This window comes from Ranitomeya imitator, chromosome 6 (genome assembly GCF_032444005.1).
Source record: "Ranitomeya imitator isolate aRanImi1 chromosome 6, aRanImi1.pri, whole genome shotgun sequence".
NCBI classification, from domain to species: domain Eukaryota; kingdom Metazoa; phylum Chordata; class Amphibia; order Anura; family Dendrobatidae; genus Ranitomeya; species Ranitomeya imitator.
In genome coordinates this window covers 338,621,817-338,645,096 of record NC_091287.1, presented here as the reverse complement: position 1 = coordinate 338,645,096, position 23,280 = coordinate 338,621,817, and the positions used below count along the sequence as shown (strand labels likewise).

General features: G+C 45.2%; 1 protein-coding gene across 1 annotated transcript; it reads right to left on the bottom strand.

The window, feature by feature from the left end:
• On the bottom strand, positions 1-23,280 carry ALDH5A1 (aldehyde dehydrogenase 5 family member A1). The gene is made up of 10 exons (XM_069730880.1): positions 22,797-23,280; positions 17,768-17,851; positions 16,106-16,276; positions 15,324-15,440; positions 15,086-15,229; positions 8,162-8,305; positions 7,754-7,912; positions 7,411-7,580; positions 4,590-4,648; positions 1-4,199 (listed from the first exon to the last, which is right to left on the bottom strand). Exons 1-10 carry the CDS (start codon positions 23,049-23,051, stop codon positions 3,994-3,996), a joined length of 1,509 nt encoding a protein of 502 aa, XP_069586981.1. The 5' UTR covers positions 23,052-23,280; the 3' UTR covers positions 1-3,993.

Below are 23,280 nucleotides of genomic sequence, written 5' to 3'. Positions count from 1 at the left end.
TATCAGTAAACTTTTTATTAATCATGATCACACTGGAAGACATTACAAGTACCACAAAAAAGGGAATTCAAGAATTCATTAATAAACAATTATACATTTATGTTTGCTGATATAGCGCCAACATAATCTGTAGCAAGTATTTTTTCATCACTGTCCCCATTGGGGCTCAAAATCTAAATTCTCCATTGGTATTTGAATTGGAGGAAAACTGAGTATCTAAAGGAGACACACGCAAACATGGGGAGAACATACAAACTCCTTGACTAATGTATAGTATAGCGTACAGCAACATATACTTCTGACGGCAGTGTGTAATGCAGCCACGTCTACATGGGATAAGCAGATTTTTTTTTCTCTCCAGTTAGCGCTTAAAAGTGCCATGGTAGGTAGGATGCAGAAAAATAGTTACCTGTATACGTCAATCAGGTTTGTGCTAATTGCCTGAATACACAGGCGGTGCTGGTGGGGAGGTCAGGGTTGCGGGACTAGGGAATACAGCATATCACAGCCTGTCATCACTTACATGGTCCAAGAGTCTAGCTGTATGCATAGAACCTTACATAAAATAGGATTTCTGAAGAAAAGTCTCTATAGGCCTAGATTCTTAGCACATCAATATAAAAGAGGACCTTAAATGGGGATTTTATGCAAAGACACACACCTGTTCACACTGAAGGCACCAGGGAGACAGTCATACGATTAGAATACTATTAGACATGGGACGGAGCAGTATTCCAATGTATCAGAAAATGAGGTCTTGCTTTGCATTTTCCAATGGCAGCCATTATGGTGACCTGCTTCACTGTCCACAATTGGCAAGCACCTGGCAGACTTTTGTTGGCCGTCAGATGTCGACTGTACCAGCGAGTACCAATGACGAGCAAGGGCCACGTAAATCTGCCTGGTGATCATTTGTTTCTGAGTAAACATGGTCCTTTTTAGGTCTATAGATCACCACTAACATCTCCATGTTGATCATGTCACATGTCATTTTTTTTAATGTGCTTTTCTTTAAAACAATCAAAACTTTTTTTGGGCAACAGACAAGCATTTGATAGCTTTTTTTGTATTAAAGTAGAGATTAAAGGGGGCTTCCACTTTTAGAAGAGAGGAAATCTGGACTCCAAATGCTTCCTGTAATGCAAAATAAAGACTGATCGTATGAGCCCCCTCTCCTGCATCGGCTCCTCACCACTGCTCGGGGATGCGGGTGGGGGAAGATGTCACACTGACAACCCGCACCACTTTGGCAGCTAATCTCTGGAATCAGGGGCTCATGCGATCTACATCGGCATAGTCACTAAGCTCAGTGATTGGCTGCAGCAGTGATCTGCACAATCGAGATGTCATCCCTATTTTATGCTGATCTCAAATAGGGGAGAATAACCTGGTGACAGATTCTCTTTAAAGAACACATATTTGGCACACAAAATGTACACATTCAGGAGCACTTCTGGTAAAGAAAAAAAAAAAAAAAAAAACACAGCAGGGGTGTCAAACTGCATTTCTCGAGGGATGCCAACAGGTCATGTTTTCAGGATTTCCTTGCACTGCACACGTGATAATTTAATCACCAACTCATTATTTGTGTAGGTGATTAAATTATCACCTGTGCAGTACAAGGAAATCCTGAAAACATGACCTGTTGGCAGCCCTCGAGGAATGCAGTTTGACACCCCTGACACAGTGTTTTGTTTCAATATTGCAAATAGACTTCTCTTCACATTAACAGAAAGAAGGTGTAATGATATGAAATAGAGAAAGCAACAACAACAAAAATAGGAGTATGCAGGAGAAGTATAGCTAGTCTATGGCCACTCCACAAAGTCCAAACATATCTAACAGTAGAAGGAAGATTATTTTACCAAATCAGGCCCTGATAAAAATTACATGCAAAATATGTCCACCATGTTGCTTTTAGATCCAGCAATGTGTTTATTAAGTTCATAATATGCTCATAAAGGTTAGAACTTTATTTTTGGAAATAAAACTCCAAATTCTCTCCATAGTAAACGTGTTGGACGATGAAGTTAGTTGTTGACAGCTGCCATTGGAGGGCAAATGGCCAAAACAGGAACGGCTAATGAGAAAAAATGTTTAGGCAATACAAAACAGTAAGAAACTGATAACCTTTATTAAGATTCAGCAACTTCTTAAAATGAATGTTCGGGCTTGTGCAGATGACGGTATAAATTGGGCGAGTGATATCCGTGGTTGACAGATAGCACTTGTACTTCTGTTATTCTAGTTCCTTGGAACAAGTGGTCCAAAAAGGCGAGGGGTGGGAATTTGGCTCTTAAAAATTGGATGGCACGTACCCTTTGAAGTCTGAGTCCAAGAAGAAAAAAAATTGGACCACGCTTGGAAGTTATGCGAGTGCGGTCCGATTCTCACAGACTGTGTGGAGAATTTTTTCTTCATCTCCACCTCCAAGAAAATTGGATCTCACTCTGACTAAACTCGGATCAGTGTCTGAGGAGCATAATCAGACCGATTCTCTGGAATAGAGAAATGAAAGTCAAGTGACCGCAGCCTTAAAACGAGTTTCCCCCTCCAAAAAAAAAAATTATTAAGCCATAAAAATGGGTTGTTTTCAGTTTTTTGGTCATTATGCAAATTCAGTGTGTTCTAACACAATGTGGTTGTAGTACTACACACATATACTTTGATAATATTGGTGGAACTGACAGGTTCTTTTTTAAAAACTGAACGCATTATATTTTAAAGCCTTACTCTGGCATTAAAAAAATCATGTGTTTATTGTTATAGGCCCAAATTTCTGCATGATCAGTTCAGATGCTGCTGTGCTGTCCAGGTCTCTTCCTTAGTCACCAAAGACATTGAGAAGTGAAGTGGACAATGCAGGGAATGTCAATCACACCCACAGTAGAGGGCGAGGTGGGGTCTCACCAGGTCCTTGGTGATGCTAGTCTAGGTTCCTTTGCCTATGGCAAGCGACAGCATCTAAACTGATTTTTTAACAAATGTGCATGTGTATGTAACAAAGCCATGACATTAATGCCAGAAAAAGGCACTAAATCATAAGAGGGCATTTTAATAGTGTTGGCTGGCCGAACATTCCATTTCAAATTTGAGCACTAGATTTGTGTATACACCTCACTGTATATTTTAGTAATTGTTATGCGACTAATGGGGAGCCAGGTCATTTACTACATACTGTTCTAATGCTTTACTGGTGGCTAGAAGCAGACAATTTTATCACTTAAAGCAGAACTCCGGCAAATTTGTTTTACCCATTAGACAATGCAACATACTCTAGTATAAAAAAATATTATTCATGCTTTTGAATAGGTCTTGTGTATGCCCGGTGTTAGTTGATGTACTATCTATGGGCTGTTTGCCATCTCTATCCCTTTTTCATCTATAATATGATTCCCCTAAAGCAATTAAACTGTACCCATGATCTCTCTAACTTTACAAAAACTTAGGGTGGAATATCAAAACATTGTATTTGCGCTGTTCCAAGTCTTATATCACACTGCAGAGTCTCAATGTATTCTATGTGATGTCACCCTATCTGCCTTGCCTCCTGCTCGTGAGAAGTTTCTTCTTGGCACATAAAGAAAAAAAAACAAATAACAAAATAATATATTGTTTAATGCTGAGTATTAGTGTTAACATCAAATTTGAAGTGATGAGCAGTTTTCACAGTATACCAGTGTATTCCAGATAAGATGGGTTGAGTTTTCAAACGAATTTCTAGTCATCTAACTCTAATTTACAGACTCCCGAAACATCTCAATTAATCAGGTTAAATACCATTGTAGTCAATAAACCATATATATTGCACTGGAAAAAGGTGTTTTTTGTAGAAACTAGAGCTTGGCTCCTTCTCAGAGATCATATGAGGTAAGATCAATCTCTATTAATACAGGACCGATGTGCAGTCAGGTTGATAAGTCAGATGTACTAGGCTTCCATGTGGCACAATGACACCGAGTATGTTGTTTAGAATGGTCAGATCATATTTTGTTAGAGACCTCCAAAGCAAACGTATTTAGTTTCCAAATACTCATCAATGCCATATTTGGATCCTTCTCTTCCAAGACCTGACTGTTTCACTCCACCAAATGGGCACTCAACAGATGACAACAATCCTTCATTAACCCCCACCATACCAACTTCTAGACGTTCAGCCACTCTCCATATTTGTGCGGGGTCCTGGGAATAGAAGTAACCTGCATAGACAAACAAACAAGTTTATGTGTCAAGATCTGCACCGCATAATATACCTAGTTCCAGGAGCAGACAAATCATTGGTGCAGACGCACAGGGGCCAAGAGGAAAGGGGACCCACTAACACCCCCAAAACAGCAAAGAGTGTTTATCATTGCAGAACTAGTGGTTTGCAAAGGGCCCATATAATGTTCATGCACAGGGGGCCTTTTGTGTGTCTCTATCCACCACTACATCCTTCCACTGTATAAAACCTGCATGTAAACGGTCCTCAAGCTGCACTATAATCGCTGCGGAACTTTTATAGTATATTTAATATAAAACAGAAAGTCTGATCAGTTTAGATGTAGACTATAACTATATCCATCAATACTCTATGAGCAATACCATACCTGCTAAGCCTACATTGGCTGAATTTGCTATCGCAACCGCTTCCTCTTCCGTGTCAAACCTAGTGATAAAAAAAGAAAAAAAAAGAAAGAAAAGGATTAACCTGATCGCTAAACGGCATAGCGAGAATAAAAATTCAAAAACGCCAGAATTATGTTTTTTTTTTTGGTCGCCGCAACACTGCATTAAAATGCAATGACGGGCGATCAAAAGAACGTATCTGCACCAAAATGGTATCATTAAAAACGACAGCGCGGCATGCAAAAAATAAGCCCTCACCTGACCCGAGATCACGAAAAAAAACTTTAGGAAAGTTTGTAGTTTTTTTTTTTTACCACTTAGATAAAAAAAAAAAAAAACCTAGACATGTTTGGTGTCTGAACTCGTAATGACCTGGAGAATCATAATGGCAGGTCAGTTTTAGCATTTAGTGAACCTAGCAAAAAAGCCAAACAAAAACAAATGTGGGATTGCCCTTTTTTGCAATTTCACTGCATTTTGATTTTCTTTTCCCGTTTTCTAGTACATGGCATGGTAAAACCAATGGTGTCGGTCAAATATACAACTAGTCCCGCAAAAAACAAGTACTCACACGGCCATATTGACGGAAAAAAATAAATAAAAATGTTATGGCTCTGGGAAGGAGGGGAGCGACAAACAAAAACGCCAAGCTGAAAAAAGCTCCAGGGGTTAAGACAGGACCGCCATCAGGGAATTAAATAGCTGTTATGGCTTTTTAGGGCTGGCCATGACAGACCTTAACCACTGCCCACTAATGACGCAACTTTACGTCAAGATTGCAGGCGATTTCCCGCAATCCCAAGTATAGTTACATCAGAGGCAAGGCATGGGCTAGGGAAGCTATACATGTGCCAGCCACAGCTGAATAGCTGCTGAGTGTGCAATGGGACTGTGAAGTCTATATAAAATGGAACAACACCAACGCCTAAAATATATAATATTGGATACAATAGTTTAATGCAGAATGTGCTGTAAATATTTTCATAAGAATTTGGGAAAGTTATGAAATGTCTTATAAATGTCTGTTCTGCTCCTGATCTAATGATCTCGGCTTTAGTGGAGATGAATCTGTGCTGCACTTTATGCACATGCTCAGTAGTGAAGCTCCTCCATTACAGAACAGAGAAAAAAAAGGCACTGGGAAGGAATGGCTGCTGGCCTACACTCATCTCAGAGTTCTCTGATATATAACAAAGTTGCTTATTTTCAGGTGTACTATTCATTTACGAAATACAAATTAAAAACAACGGTTACTCTTCAAGTGACTCAAAGAACAAAATATAACATGTAAAGAAATAATGCATCAACCCACAGGATACAGATAAACGGGGTATTTCCATCTCCAAGATCCTGTCCCAGGATGTAGTAGGTGCAATAATAATAATATTAGCAAATATCTCCTATTAGAAATGTAGTATAGTTCTTCTGATTTACTATGTCGCTTATGCCATGCTCAGGCCATTGCAGTAGCCTAGATATCCATGGTTACAATCATTAATAGTGACAGTTGGTGGTTAGTGGCCATAACTATGGATACCCAAGCTACTGCAATGCACTGCACATGGTGTACATGACAAAGCAAATCAGAAGAACTATACTACATTTCTAATTGGAGGTATTTGCTAGTATTACTACACCTACTACATATTGGGATAGGATCTTGGAGATGGGAATTTTTTTTTTTTTCTTATAACAAACTGCAGTGAAGGACAAACATTTTCTGAAAGAGTATAATCAATTTTAAAGGATTATAGTTTGTGTTTTTTTCTTCTTTTCTTTCTTACAAGAAGATTATGCCCATTTACTTGTAACCAACATACCTAGAATGTAATCGAGTGACTTTATGTGAAGTTTTAAGAAATTTAAGAGTGAACCCGCAGATCCACGACAACGAACCTCCCAAGGGTGAGCTGACCAGGTAGACCAACCCCTATACAGGGAGCATTAGGGACAGGCCCAAGGGAGACTATTGCGGCAGAAGCTGGGACCCGGAAACAGGTAGTAGGAGGTACTAAATAAAGATGCTAAGCGAAGGATGGACAGAGCGGGGTAAGATGTAGTACGGATTGGTACGAGCAGAGTACAGGTGAAACCAAGGGAGCACTGGGAAGAAGGGACACCAAGGAAGCAGGAAAGGACAGACGCCAGACGGATGGAATACGTGGAACACACTAGGAAGACGGGACTGGACAAGAAAGCCTAGGAAAGCAAGCGAAGCAAGGCTAGCTGAACAAAGCAGAGACAGGTAGCGCAGAGACAAAAGTGGACCTGGGTCACAGAAACACAAATGACAAAAAGGCAAAGAGCAAAGGAAGGAATTACCTTATATACATGACGTGCTGAAGGACTTCCGGGTCAGAGTCCCCCCCAGGATCATAGAGAAAAGGTATGGAGCGCCTGTAGTTCAGGAAAGAGGTGCGCGTGCGCAGAGAGGTGCTGGAGCGAGGAGTGCGCACGCGCACCCGCCGAGAACCAGGAAGAGGACGCGCGTCTGCAGGAGGAGCGCGCCGCCGTGGGTGAGTAGAAGCAGAGGAGACGGCGGCGGACGCGGCAGCTGGAAAAATAGGAGGAACGCGCCGGAGCAGGTAAGTATAGGCTGGAGCGGCGGTGGACCCGGCAGCAGATACGGCAAAAGGAGAGGCGGCCGTGACACTTTATTTTTAACAGAATGCAGTGCAAACCTGATGGGCAAGTGAGGTTATCAAAATTTTTAGATTTCTCGATATTATCGTTCTATAAGTTGCAATCTGAGGACACCAGAGTCTCTTCAAATCTAAAAAGAAGAATTAAATACTTTCTTACTTGATGACGGGCGCTAGAGGTCCAAATGTTTCCTCTCTGGCACAAAGCATCTGCGTGGTAACACTGCTCAGCAAGGTTGGCTCATAGAAGTTCTTTCCCACACTGGACCGCTTGCCTCCAGCTACAATTTGAGCTCCTTGAGACACCGCTTCTTGTACATGGTGCTCCACCTACAGTTACATCAATCGTAGATTTGGGTTGGTTTCTAGGATCTAACATTTAGATTTTAAATATACCTAAAATAAGAAAAAGTCGGGCGACAAAGACTGTCAGGGCACCTTCTATAGTCTGACAAACATCAGGTGTCCAAAGAAATTCAAGACATTATCCGGTAGACCATTACCTTTGCCACAGCTCTCTCATTAATGAGGGGTCCCTGGGTCACACCTTCTTCAAATCCATTTCCAATATGTAGCTCCTTTCCCATTAGTGTCGACAGCTTTTTCACAAAGGCATCGTGTATTCCTTTCTGAACCAGGAATCTGTTTGTACATACACATGTCTGGATAGAAGACACAGAGTCCGTAAACACCGCTATTGTGGCTTAAAGGAAGTCGGCACAGTATGACTGCTCAAACCAAGCACGGAGGCTCGGTGTACACTTGGTGTGGCCAAACATTTAGGCTAAGTGCACACGTCTCAGAATTGCCATGGAAATTTCCGCTGCAATTCTGCAACGCCTGCCGCGGGTATATCGCATGCGGAATTGGCTAAAAAACTAGCGTTTTGCAAGCCAATAATGCTTTAGTACCTGCCCAGAGTTGCGAAATTTAGAAGCAAGAGCTCCCGCAGCAGCTTTGTCAACGTCTGCACTGTCAAAAACGATGAATGGGGCATGTCCCCCCAGCTCCATAGACACCCGCTTCACCGAATCAGCCGCATATCGGAGCAGAATCTGCACATGGGAATAAATGCCATCAGTCACACAGGAAGAAAGACATCTGCACCGTCTCATATAACAAATGACATGTGCAAGTGCCGGAATTTGGGTCTAATAACCCAGCGAGATCGGCAAAATTATGTTATGTGCAGCAGGTGGGATGCACAACGTATGAAGCCAGCGCTGCCACATGAGCAAAAACCTGCACCAGACATTTTACAATAATGATCTTATTAAATTAAAGCTACAGATCAGAGATCGGGTGTCTGATGATCACCCTGCGACATTGGCAAATCTTCACATTAGATAATCATTCCAGAAACAATGGCAGCCACATCTGTCCATGGACTTGTACATGGGATTGCAGCTTATCCGCAGTTAAAGGGGTATTTCCATCTCCAAGATCCTATGCCAATAGGTAGTAGGCACAAAAACAATATTAGCAAATACCTCTGACTAGAAATTTAGTATAGTTTTTCTGAGGCATTGCAGCACCTTAAGTATCCATGGTTATGACCTCTAGCAACTAGCTAACAGTCACTATATGAGTGGTCGTAACCATGGATACCCAAGTTCCTGCAATGCCTGCAAATGAGGAAAGAGACAGAATCAGAAAAACTATACTACATTTCTAATTGGAGGTATATACTATTACTACACCTATTGGTACAGCACCTTGGAGGGGGAAATACTCCCTTAAGTGAATCAACTGCATTGCGATATTTGTAGTGGATGGACAGACATGCTGCAGTTTCTGAAAATAAAACATCGACCCAGATTCACCATTTGCAGGCTTTTGTAAGTCACTTTCCGCCTTTGCCCTAGGGTATTAGTTGATATTTTAGGCACCAACTTCAATTACTCAAAATGGTGCACCCAAGTTTCTTTTTTGACCTGCAAGAATGATGGGTTATAGAAGTAATGGCGATTATTGTGAGACAATCCCTTTAATTGGCTAGTGGGGGTGGGGGGATCCCCTAGGGATATAAGGGACAGCCACCGCTGAGCGGGGGTGCCATATCGCAAATTTAGGGTGCCAAACTCTGCTGTAAGGAAGGAGATCAGACTTTAGGGCCTATTAGGGTCAGAAGAGGCATATTATATGTAGCATTTTTTCTATTTTCTTCATTTTTGATTTTTTTTATTGTTATTTTCTTCAGTTTTTATATATGGTTTTTTTTTTGGTATCACAAAAATGTCCTCTATATAAACGTCTCTATATATATGCTGTGTCCCTAATTCCTGGAACTTTGGTCCCTAACAGGGATGTTTTTTACTTAGATTTTTTGTTGATTGTATGTATTGTACTAGATGATTAATAAAGATTGATGTTTTTGGGGGTAGGTTTGTTTTTTGGTTGGTACAAAACCCGGCCTGCATCAGAATCCAAGATTCAATGGCCAGGCCGTCAAACACAGGGCCCCTAAGTTCTGGTGGAAGATCGGGCCCTGAGACAGTAGATCGGGGCACTCTGGAAGCCGCCAAGGAACTTCGGCGAGCAGCTGCACTAGGTCTGCGTACCATGACCAACGAGGCCAACCTGGGGCGACCAGGATTGCTGGGACTCAGTCTTGACCTTCCTGACTACCTTTGGGAGCAGTGCCAGAGGGGAAAAGATATGGGAGACGAAACTGGTTCCAAGGTAGGACTGACACGTCCATGGCAATCGCCTGTGATCTCGATACCAGGCGACAAACCTGGGTACCTTGGCATTCAACCCGGAAGCCATCAGATCCACGTCCGGGGTACCCCAGCGCTGGCATATTTGCTGAAAAACTTCAGGATGGAGAGACCACTCCCCTAATGCAAGGCCTTGATGACTTAGAAAATCCGCAGCCCAGTTTTCCTCGCCCGGGATGTGGACTGCCGAAATCACAGAGTGATTCTTCTCGGCCCAGTAGAGGACCTGTTTTACCTTGTGCATGGCCGCCCTGCTGCGGGTACCCCCTTGGTGATTTATGTATGCCACCGCTGTGGCATTGTCCGATTGAATCCAGACTGGGCAGCCTGCCAGAAGCTGATGAAAATGCTGGAATGCCATCCGAACCGCCCGAGTCTCCAAAATATTGATCAGGAGGGTTGATTCCTGCGAGGACCAGCGTCCCTGGGCTGTGTGGTGGCAACACACTACTCCCCAGCCGAGAAGACTGACATCTGTCGTGACTACCAGCCAATGTGTTGGGGGAAACGCCTTCCCCTGTCATAGAGAAGGGCTCGTTGACCACCATGAGCCTGCCTGACCGGGGGAGATAGACAGCACTTGAGGTTGAGAGAGCACGGATTATTGTCCCATGCTGCCAACAGTGCATGTTGGAGAAAATGAAGATGGAGTTGCGCAAATGGCACTGCTTCTATTGCCGCTACCATCCTTCCCAAGACCCTCATGCAAAACTGGATTGTATAGTGGCTCGGACGGCGAAGGACCCTCACCTCCTGCCGAAGGGTCAGGACCTTATCCCGAGGCAGGATTGTCAACCCTTGTGAGGTGTCGAAGATCATCCCTAAAAAAAGATTTTTCGAGATGGTACAAGGGACGATTTCTTTAGATTCACCAGCCACCCTAGGTGAGAAAGAGTATCCAGAGTAATGCTGACACTTTCCTCACAGGCCTGACAAGACGGCCCCTTGATAAGGAGGTTGTCTAGATATGACAAAATGAGTATGCCCCGGGAATGCAGGATGGACACCACTGCTGCCATGACCTTTGTGAATACTCTGGGAGCGGTGGCCAGCCCGAAAGGTAAGGCTGTGAACTGGAAATGCAGGCTGCCTATGGTAAAATGTAGAAACTTCTGATGCGAAGGAAATATGGGAATGTGAAGACAGGCATCTTGAATATCTATTGAAGCCAAGAATTCTCCCTTCTCCATTGCCGCAATGACCGTCCGGAGAGATTCGATTCGGAAGTGACGAATGTTGACGAACCTGTTTAAACCTTTCAGGTCCGAAATGGGCCTTACAGTTCCGCCTTTTTTGGGAACTATAAACAGGTTGGAATAGAACCCCTGAAATCTCTCTTCCTTTGGAACTGGAGTGATGACCCCGCAGAGTCGAAAGCATTCTACAATTTTGAACAGGGCTTGAACAGACATGGTGGGGGACTGAAACTATCTTGTACCCTGAGGACACTAGTTCTCTTACCCACCTGTCGTGAACCACGACTGAGGAAACAAGAGTAGATGGCCGCCTACTCTGTCGGTGGCGACCAGAGACTGTCTCCAGTCATTTGGCTGAAAACCTAGATCCCCTTGATCTTGGCAGCTGGGGCCGCATTCTTCCCAACGGGTTGGCCCTGTATGAGACCTGATGATCTCTGTCCTGATTAGGTCGACCTGGGCCAACTGGGTTTGACGTTGGGGTCCACCTGGTATTACGAAAGGACTTGAACCGAGCCTGGAATTGGCGACGAAAAGGCTGTTTAATCTTTTGCTGTGGGAGAAAATTGCTTTTCCCTCCTGCGGTATCAAATGAGCTGATCCAATTTTTCTCCAAATAATCGACCCCCCTGATATGGGAGAGTTGTAAGATTTTTTTTTCCGAGGTAGAATCCGCCCGCCATGTTCTCAACCAAAGGGCCCTTCTAATTGCAATTGCGTTTGCGGCCGCCAATGCCACGCAGCATCTAAAGACGCATTGATCAGGTAGCTCCCAGCAAGAGCTATCTGATTTGACATTTCTGTCAAATCTGCTGGTAGATCCCTCTCCTGTAGAACCTTAGTCAAAGATTCTGACAAAGAAATCATTGCCTTAGCTACCCAAGTCGCTGCAAAGGAGGGCGAAAGGGCTGAACCTGAAGCCTCAAAAACTGAACGAGCCAAACTTTCTATGAGCCGATCAGTTGGATCCATAATAGAGGAACCGTTGGGAAGGGATAACAGCGTGTTAGAGGCCAAACGAGAAACCGGTGGATCTACCGAAGGGGATTCTGCCCACTTCTTACGCAACTCAGGGGCGAACGGGTACCTGGCATTTAGGGCTTTTTGTCCAGAGAAACGCTTGTCCGGACACTCCCTGTGACGTTGGACAAAGTCCTCAAACTCCGGATGAGTGGAGAACACCCTATGAGGCTGTTTGGCCCTCTTAAACGATACCTTATGACCTGAGACTAAGGCGGATTCGTCCTCTACTCCCAGGGTTTGGTTGACGACCTCAATTAGACTGTCTGACTCCTGGCAATCAAGTGCCTCTAAATTGAGGGACCCTTCGGAATCGTAGTCCGAACCGTGTTCACTACTCTCCACTGGAGAGGGTGAGTGAGAGGCGGAACTCCAGGATGCAGAAGCACCTGATGGCTGTGTGGCTTTGTTTCCCCCGCATCTGCCTAGTGCGAGTGCGGCCCCTGCAGGCCGAAGGTTCCTGCGAGTCGAAAGACCTCTCTAAAGCAGATGAACCACTGTCCCTGGCCCCCGCCGGGGTCTGAAGGTACTCCATCGCTTTGGTTAGGGATGCCATAGATTGCAACACGGACGTGACCCATTTCGGGGAGAAACTAGTTTCTGTCTGAGTCGCAGGGGGGGCTCCTGAGCGCATTCGGAATTGCAGACCTCACAGAGACGATTACTCTGGGCATGCGGAAAAGCGGACCGACAGGCTACACATGCTGCGTATAAAACTGTATGAGATTTGGTTCTCCTATACATGGTGCCCCGCAAATGCTATAATCAGAGCTAATAGAGGAGATGCAGAAAAAAAAAACAAAAAAAAAAAACAGATGTTGTGGCTGTCAGGCTGGGGAGAGTAGCACTTACCCCAGTCTGTGTCCCCGTACGACCCGTGGATCCTGTCACAGGACGACGTGTGAGCGCTGATATTTTTATAAAAAGCACTCTATTGGTGGGCAGTACCGCCGGAAATTACGACGTTGCGGCCTATAAGAGGCCGAAGCTGGGGCCTAAATTTTCTTCCCCAGTGTTCGGCGAGGAAGAGGGGCGGACCCACAGGAAGATGACGCAGCCGGAAGGGGCGGAGCTTCCGCCCGCAGCCTAGCCTATCAGAAGTCGGGGACTAGATTAGCCGGCTCCCATGCGAACCGGAAGTTGACGGCGGGATATCCGGCGTGGCGCCACAAGCAGCCAAAAAGACTGCGGCGCCGCCGCCAGCAGAAAGAACGCGCCACCAGCAAAATAAAAGGCCTCGGCACCTGCTGCGCTTCAGACGCCCTCTATTATGCGCGCTGCCACAGGAGCCCCCCCCCCCCACGCGAGGATCTTAAGGTTAGAGGGGGGCTGTATAACGGACGGTGCAGGCACCCTAACTCCATCTTCCCTTCAGGGGATGAGGGGAGGGACCGTCCGCCACCTTCCATCACCGCTGTCCCAGCATTGGTGATGCAGTGGGGGCTACACGACTGCACATATGCACCTGTACAGCCTAGGGTTTCGTTACCTTAGGGTGGTCAGAGCGGAGTCCGGCAAATGATCCCACATTGCGGCAAAGGATACGTGGGGATGACACTCCACGTGCTCGCCTGTTGATGGTTTGGGGAGATTGGACCCCTTCAAAAGGGTCTGTTGTCACTGTTTCGCTTCCAAGGTGAAGAGGAAAAATATGGGAGGTCTGGTTTCCTGTGCCTCCTTCAGACACTAAGCATGAACTGGGTTCGTCTTCGGCCAGTGTCAGGGTGTATACTTCGGAAGAGGAGCTAAACTTTTTTTTAGGTTTACTTAGCGTCAGCCTCCTGGCGGCAGTAGCATACACCCACAGTCCTGTGTCCCCCAATGAGGCGAAGGAGAAAAATGAATATAAAATGATATATAATGAAATAAATATGATGAAAAAAAAAAATATAGATTGGAAGCAGCATTCCAATGGAGATTAGTGCCACGTTTCAGCATTTTTTTTAAGCATGATTTCAATCTATTAATCTCCAGTGGATTACAGCTTCCACAAGCCACCAGCCAAGAAGCCTCCAAATGTACAAAAAACAGCTTGGAAATACTGCACCCACAACATTAGGACTATGCTGCTATTTTTACGTGTTACATTATTTAAATAAATGTATTAAAATGCTTGCAGCTAATCTGCGGAGACCCCACTGATCATAACAGTAGGGAAGTCCCAAATCTGTTCTCTGAAGGAGTCTTAATGATGTGCCAGAAATTAGGGAACAAGCGTTTATAACTACTGAGCAGTCTAAACAAGCAGACAAACACTGAATGATCCAGCAAAACTGATCGTTGGATGCAGTGATTTTCAAGTTGGCTTTAAAAAAAAAAAAAAACATCGTTATTGGCAGCAAAAGTGCAAACTATAAAATGATACTTTATGTACACAGAATGATCGTATTGACAGTTGTTCTGTAAGAGCAAAATTATAGACGACCGGTCTAAACAGATAAAAGTGGCTGCAGATTAAATGTTCATGTAGTCAATGAGCCGCCGTACAATGGCAGCCGACAACACGTGTAAAGCCAGCATAACTGAAGGGGTAATGTGCCTGCGTCACGACCATTCCACTTAAGCAGAGGTCACCGGACCCCCAGCCGTTCTTATTACTGAAGGAGGTCTTGGCAAACAGTGATCAATTAACTGTGGATAGATCCAACCCCTTTAAGAAGCTATATGCTGATCAATATCTGGCAGCAGCTGGATTTTATAAGCCCTCAGTGCAAGGTAAGAGTGGGTAGAGGACGGCTCTGATCAGAGTACCCCCTATTGTTTTTAAAGGAGATACAGCGCCAAGATTAATTGCTGGGTGTAAACACTGCCCTATTTATACACTGCTTATTCCTGATGTTCGAGACAATCACATAATCATGGCAGGTGCCTATATGACAGACACAGGGAAACTCTTTACCTTTCCTGTTGCAGTGGACCCAGTAAAAGAAATTTTAGCTACAGATGGATCTGTGCAGAGAACTTCTCCAACCGCTGGCGCCTTCTCCCGGGAACACGGCACAACGTTATATACTCCTGCCGGGATCCCTGCCTGGTGAGCGAGCTACAAAACACATCAAAGAGGCGGGCAGCAGCATTACTGCACTGGGAGATCTATTACATAGTACAGATAACAAACCTTTCCCTGAAACCGTTACCTCTGCAAGCGCCAGGGCAGACAATGGGGTATCTTCTGCTGGCTTCACCACCACGGTACAGCCGGCCGCTAGAGCAGCACCCACCTTCCTGGTGATCATGGCACTGGGGAAATTCCACTGGGAAGGAGAAAGAGGGAATCAGATGATGGATCAAGCACAAAGGCTTTTATGGCCAAGTTAATGGCTCTTTCCACCAATCTACTTGATAGAATGTGATCACAAGGAACTCCATTTGTTCCATAATTTATTATACATTCCCTCTGATTATTAACCTCTTAAAGTGAACATTACCAGTTTTGACACAAGCAAAAATATTTTTAAAACAAAATTTCCAATTTACATAAAAATAAAATACTACATAAGTTTAGTATTGTTGTAATCGTACAGACATGGAAGCATTCTTACTACAGACGTTCCACATAGATGTACATTTATGAAATCTGCAGAATACGGTACCAGCTCATCACACATTGCTGACATATTCCATGTGTACATTTTCTCTCGCACTTTGCCCTTTCTGCAGAATTCACCCTTCGCACTGGTGCAAACCCACAACACAATCTACATGGGTTTTTGGCCAAAATCCACCCCACGTGCACATAGCCTAAAGGTGGCCATACACATCAGACTAAAGGCAGCAATCCAGCAGACTCCATCAGTAAAGCCGACCGTCCGGTGACTATCTGATGCTCGGCGGGTAATCTTAATCCAAGGAGCTGATGTAACAGAATCAATGCACACAGATTAGATTATTTTAGATGTTCTGACAGATTACCACTCACTGGTGTTATAATGGTGGCCACGCCAACAGGCTGTTTGAGGATTACAGCCCGGCGGTCCTTCATGGGCACAGAAATCACATCTCCATATATGCGACGTGCCTCTTCTGAGAACCACTCAAGGAATCCGGCTGCGTAGACTATTTCTCCAAGTGCTTCTTTAGTAGGCTTTCCCTAGAAAAGGAAAAAAATATTACATAAAATAAACAAAAGGCAGAAGGAATCAGAACACCTTAGGATCTGAGAATAAGAGGTGGACATACCAGAGATTTCTATCATTCTGCTTCTGTAAAGTATAAAAATGCCAACAGAAACCACGTAAAAAAAAAACAAAAAAAAAAACAAAAAACTTTTAACCAAATGTGGAGCAGAACACATGATGTAACTGCAGCTACAGAGAAAAAGGTTTGTGTTTTTTACATTTCATCTCTCCATTGCAGTGATATTAGAAATCAAGGTATTGGCACCTTATGAGTTAATTTGTGTTAAGTCTGAATGGGTGTTAACTCATAAGGTGCCAATACTTTGATTGCTAAGATCTCTGCAACGGAGAGGCAAAAAAAAAACAAAAAAAACAAAAACAAACAGACATTTTATTCCGTCCTGCAGCCACATTTACATCGTGTGTCCACCTCAACATGAAAAATCAGATGAAACGTGATATTTCAGTATTGGCTGCTTCTAACATGCTCTGTTCACATTCAGGCTTTATCTTTCATCGCATTTCACAGAATAAGAAAAAACAATGTGCTTGCGATAAAAATGAATACTTGTATCTGTTATGTGACTGATTCGCACTGCGTTTTCTGCCTTTGGACAACAAGCTGCAGAGACAAATACAACCGCTCTTTCCCCTTGATGAAGAAGCTGTGCACTTTGTGTGTGGGTCAGGAGTCCATAGCTGGGTAGAAAACTGATGCCCATGTAGCTGTTGCCAAAAGTTCAATACACCTCATTTCTAAAAACGTAAATTCTGGGGATGAAAAACTGCCCTAATGTCACAACCACTAGGCCTCTCTTCAGAGCAACTTGCTGTCAAGACAAATCTACCTACAGATACAGACAAGCAGGATGGAATACGGGAAGCGGAAGCAAGTCCTTACAAGCGTGATGCTGCTCCAGCTCTTATAGTGTTACAGGCCCCACTTCTGTGTAGAGCCTCAGCACACCTGCACTTCCATCATGCCTACATCTATGACTGTCTTATCAGTCATTAACTTATTATGTTCAATTGCCTGCTTATTTTTATAGCAGATACGCAGTGCATTTCTAACCTTCGCTCCTCTCCCCCTAGCTTGATTCCAAAGTGCTCTGCTTCCCTTTTCACCCTCATTAAGGTTATTTATTCTTCACTTCTCTCCTCCACTCTTATGCAGCAGGCTGTCCTCGCTGACACCACTGTAACCCTTACTGCTCTGCGTACAAGTCACCATGTACACATACATATGTAGGACAATAGAGAACACGAGGCTTCCTGATCCACAGATCACATACACTGACACATTCAAACAGGCAGCGCAATGGGGAGAATATACACACTCTCACTAAGTGACAGGCATGATCATACTGGAAAAATCAATATTTACCTTAGTCTTCTAAGAAACAATTGTGCAAATGTCATAGCATGCGAACCCCACCGTCCAGGAAATTAGAGCGGATACTCACATTTTCTGCTGTAATAATTCGAGCAAGCTCATCTTTATTCTGGATCATTAGGTCATACCACTTCCGTAAGAGGTTGCTTCGCTCCTAAAGAAATGAGAAGAAGAGGCCGCAGATGAACACAACAGTAATAATGTCCGGGCGCGTACAATATTAGATCAGGAGAATCAGGGCCATGCACGTTTCACTACTAGGTGCGGATGGATGGGTGCACAGAGTACACTAAGGTTACTGTAATGCAGGTGTAGCTTTAGTTCCCTGTGCTTCTAATTTGTTCTTCTAAACTGCTTATGGTTAATCAGCAAGGACAATACTCCAATTAACCTCTATACTCCAAATTTCGCAGCTGGTTAAAGAATAGTAAAACTTAACTTTTGTTCCTAATACTAAAATATCTAAAGTGAAAACAAGTGCATAAAGTGCGAGTGCTTAAACCAAGAAGTGCAAGTAAAAACAAACATAGTATTTGTAAACACCACATATGCCACAACCTGGAGGTAGTCAATACTGCCACCCCCAAAAAAGAAGGTAAATGGGTAGAGCAGTTTTTAGAGACCACTCAAAGTTATGAATTGGTCCCCGCTACTACTGCTTATACCTTCAATGGGATATTTAGCAATGCCTTTTCTATTGATATGGCAAAATCCCTCATTCTAAATAGCCCACATATAACCCGAAGCCGCAATACCATCCCCGTCTGGTTAAACCAGCGGAGATGCGTCTTGTCCTATCAGTTGGTATAAGTATAACCAGCGGACATAACCTCTGTTATCTTAACAGCATATGGTGTTACAATCCAGCAGCAAGCTCAACATTACATAGAGAGGGCAGTTCTCCATCTCTTTTTATCCTACCCAAAGATTATACCAGAATACATATATGCCTCCCAACCAGGTGCTACACACAATGGCATATGTTCAGTAAGTGACTCAAATGGGTATTTTCTTGAAAACCAAGGTTTATACTCATCAATGGGACCGGGTCTACATGCGGTGCCTTCTCAGAGAGTTCAGGATCTCATACTCGGCGGTGATTCATATCACCCCGTCCTCTGATCCTTTCTAGGACTTATGTCTCCCGACGCGTTTCATCTTTAAATTCATCAGGGGGGTATCGACATACGTTCTGCAGCGTGTACGAGCATTGCTAAACTAATCGTTCCTTTACCTGCCTTAAAGGGAACCTGTCACCCCCAAAATAGATGGTGAGGTAAGCTCACCGTCATCAGGGGCTTATCTACAGTATTCTGTACTGCTGTAGATAAGCCGCCGATGTATCCTAAAAGATTAGAAAAAGACGTTAGATTATACTCACCCAGGGGCGGTCCCACTCCGATGGGCATCTCATGTCCGATACAGACCCTCCCATCTTCATTCCATGACATCCTCTTCTGGTCTTCAAGCCGCGGCTCCGGCGCATTTTGTCTGCCCTGTTGAGGGCAGAGCAAAGTACTGCAGTGCGCCGGAAAGGTCAGAGAGGCCCTGCGCCTGCATACTGCAGTACTTTGCTCTGCCCTCAACAGGGCAGACAAGGTACGCCTGCGCCGAAGCGTGAAGACCAGAAGAGGACATCATGGAATGAAGACAGGAGGCGCCAGAGCGGACATGAGACACCCATTTGACCGGACTGCAGAGGGACCGCCCCTGGGTGAGTATAACCTAACCACATTGTCCTCTTTCAGGTAACATCGGGGGCTTATCTACAGCATTACAGAATGCTGTAGATAAGCTCCTGATGACAGTGAGCTTACCTCACCATTGATTTTGGGGGTGACAGGTACCCTTTAAATAGACTTCATGTGTCTCCATATCGCGTGCTTCCGGACACCGATGAGTCACTTCCAGCTCCTAGTACACGCACGGTGTGTGATGTGCTTACTCACGTCACATCATTTCCGGTTGCTGGTACGCACCCCGGGATGCTCTGACCCACAAACGCCATGTCTGGTTTCAAGATCACATGATCAAAACCGGCATATTAGATACTAAAATGAGTGCACAGTACATCTGACCAGCCCCAAAAATAGCAAAATCATCTAAGTGAGTACCCATTAGTACATCACCATAGATGCTGCCCTACTAGAGGACTAAATGTGCAGATTTTCTACAATCCATCCTTCTTTTATACCTCAAGGAAGCCCGGCCTTTTACATGTTATCCATTACAGTCTGGGGTACTCACGCATAGTTCAAAGCAGCAAACCTTTTTGGAATTATATATACTTCAATCACAAAATGGATACTGGTATGAGGGCAATGTACAATAAGAGAGGGGACTATGGCAATAGAGGCCAAATGGGACACGATGGACCATCTCCCAGACCACCACCAAGCAAGGATAGAAAAGGGTGATACTGCATACTGTCCCTATTAACCCCTACCTGTTAAAACCCTACCTACCGCGCAGGTTGGCACCCTAGGACCTGCGCAGCGGCGCCCCCACTCAACGGCGGCTATCCCTGGTTCTAGAGTCCTTGTTAGGTGACTATGATTACAAGAAGGAAGAAAAGTTAAAGTTGCTCATTAAGGCCCATTGGGCTGTGAGATTGCAACCAAAAAAATCCACATACATTCCCTCTGTAAAATTCGCTTGTCCCAGTTGCCTCCTCTTTGGGGCTGGGCAATCCTATCAATCCCCATAAACCTCACTCCTCTCAGATCACCGTTATGTAGTCTGTTTATGTGATTTGCTACAGGGTTGTCTCTCTTATTGATGATGTCCCTATGATGCTCTCCTACCCTTCTTCTTAGCTCCCGGCTAGTCTTGCCTATATATTAAATACCACAGACACAGGTCATCTTATAAACCACTCCTTTAGTCTTGCAATTAATGAACTGGTGTATGACGTAGTTTTTTCCTGTCACGTGGCTTGTGACGTCTTTCCCTTGACTAATAGATCCACAGTATTTACAGCTTCCACATCTGTAGCAGCCCTTAGTTTGACCACCTAGCCAGGTGGGGTTAGAAGACTGCAGAGGGGGGGTAAAATGGCTGTGGACCACCCTGTCTAATGGAGCGTCCTCTCTTAAAAGTAATTTGAGGTGACGTTGTAACAATATCTTTGAGATCGTTATCCATCTGGAGGATGGACTAATGATGCTACAGAATCTCCCCGAGATCCCTTGCTCCTTTGGTGTATTTTGTGATAAATCTAATCAAGTTACCCTCTTCCCGTTTTTCAGCTGGGATCAATAAGTCTTTCCTATAACTTGAAAGCGCGGTTGGCTTCCTGTATGTACTTGTAATTAATTGGCCATCCTTCCCTCTTTCAATCAGTACATCTAAGAATGGCAGCATACAGGCATTCGACTCAAAACTGAACCGTAGGCCAAGATCATTCTCGTTCAGGCCTGTGACAAACGTGTGAAAGCCTTCCTCGTCACCTCTCCAAATGATGAACACATCATCCATGTATTGCAGCCATAAAATAATGTTGTCCTCGGCTGCATACATAGTGTCCCCAAAAATGATATTCTCTTCCCACCAGCAAGTTAGCATACGAGGGAGTACAGGGCCCCCCCATAGCTGTGCCTACACTGCTTATGGTCAGTGAATAGTTTTAATATATAAAAATTAATTAATTAAAGCACCACTCCAGCGTGTTTTTTTTATTGCAGGGCTGGAGTGGTGCTACTAACCTAAGATCTCTGACAAATCTTATACTGCCCAGTCGCCATAGTCATCTCTTCCCGGCACCATTCCAGGTCCCGCATCCCCAGCTTGTGACTACAATCGCAAAACCAACTGCACTGCTGATGGAGGACGGGACTCAGTGTAAGCGGCAGGAATCAGCCTGGAAGCTGGGGCTCCTCCCTTGCGATGTGCAGTGGCCTACGCTTATGTGTAAGTCTATGGCGGCCAGAACGAGGTTCTCAGACTTACATTACGAGTTTGTGACTGTTACCTCAGATACCCGGTCAGTCAAAAGTTGCAGTCACAAGATGGCGGAGCAGCACTGGGAAGAGCTGTAGTTGGAAGCTGGTATAAGATTTATAACAAATTACAGCTGCACTGAAACGCTATAATATGTACACATTGACCATATGAAATTGGAGCTACATTACTGCCGTAGAAAATAGGCTAAAAAATGAAAGTACTTAATGCACAAATTGGCCAATTCGTGTGAGCCCAACAGCCAGCGACAAGGCGTACTCCTTTGTTGGGACCCTAAACCTAACAGGATGCCTCTCCTGGGATAAAAGCCTATAATTATATGGGCAGGTACGATCAAGCTCTCGTCACTGGCGGTTGGGCTCATGAATTGGACAATTTGTGCGCCAAGTACCTTCATTTTTTTAACATATTACCTACAGCAGTAATGCAGCTCCAATGTCATATTCAGTACGTATTCAATGTATCTGGCATGTAAACGGCCGGGGGAGGGGCGCCCACCTCGTAAAGACCGTGAGGGGCGCCCGCCTCGTAAAGACCGTGAGGGGCGCTGGAGGGGTGCCCAGCTCGTAAAAACGGTGGTGGTGATGGGGGGGGGGGGGGGGGGATAGAGGGGTGCCCAGCTCGTAAAGACGGTGGTGAGGGGGGGGGGGGAGGAATAGAGGGGTGCCCAGCTCGTAAAGACGGGGGGGGGGAGGAATAGAGGGGTGCCCAGCTCGTAAAGAGGGTGGTGAGGGGGGGGGGATAGAGGGGTGCCCAGCTCGTAAAGACGGTGGTGAGGGGGGGGGGGGGATAGAGGGGTGCCCAGCTCGTAAAGACGGTGGTGGGGGGGGGGGGGGAATAGAGGGGTGCCCAGCTCGTACAGACGGTAGTGGTGGTCCGGGGAGGGTGCCTGACTGATGAAGTTACCACATTTACAGCATCGGCTTTCAGACCTGGCCATTCCTGCCCCCGTTGATTGCGCCCCCTACATAACCTGGTGATGGGGGGGGGGGGGAGGTTGCCCATGGAGATTTACCATTATTTGACGGGTGCAAAAAAGGACGTTTCTAACCTCCATTATGTTCTCAGCACTGGATATTTCCTGTCACCTGGGAGACGTCTCATTGGACCCGACTTCTGCCCCTCCGCCCAGGACTCACCTTACTGGACACCTCCCTCCAGGACTGGAACGCGTTGGCGGCTGCCCTCACGGCCTCCCGGCATTCTCGGGGTCCGCAGTCGGCCACCTGAACCAGTTCTGTGCCAGTGGCCGGATCCAGCACCGGGAAGGTGGTGGCGTCAGAGGACTGCAGCCAGGAGCCCCCCACATAGGCGGCCGAGCGCAGCAGGGAGGCGGGCAGCGCGGAGGAACAGGTGGACGCCATCCTACATGGGAGCCTGAGGATGCCAGACATCACCCTCCTGCACTGCTGGCTGCACAGCGGTCACTGCCCGGAACACAGCAGTAACCTACAGGGAGGCGCTCATCAGGAACAACACCGTCACTGCTGCAAATATCGGACGTAAAGCGAGCCGGTGCAATGAAAAGAGCAGAGCCGATAACAGACCCCGGGACAAGCACCGTGCAGTAAGAACCGAGCAGCAGGACCCGTGACAGAGGGGTGTTAATAGCTTTACCCAATC

Excerpts from the sequence above, each read along its gene's own strand:
- ALDH5A1 (XM_069730880.1), bottom strand. The coding sequence starts at position 23,051 with ATGTCTGGCATCCTCAGGCTCCCATGTAGGATGGCGTCCACCTGTTCC. Across the intron at positions 16,277-17,767 it reads GAATTATTACAGCAGAAAAT|GGAAAGCCTACTAAAGAAGC; the intron begins GTGAGTATCCGC and ends TTCCTTTTCTAG. Across the intron at positions 7,581-7,753 it reads ATGAGAGAGCTGTGGCAAAG|GTGGAGCACCATGTACAAGA; the intron begins GTAATGGTCTAC and ends ATGTAACTGTAG.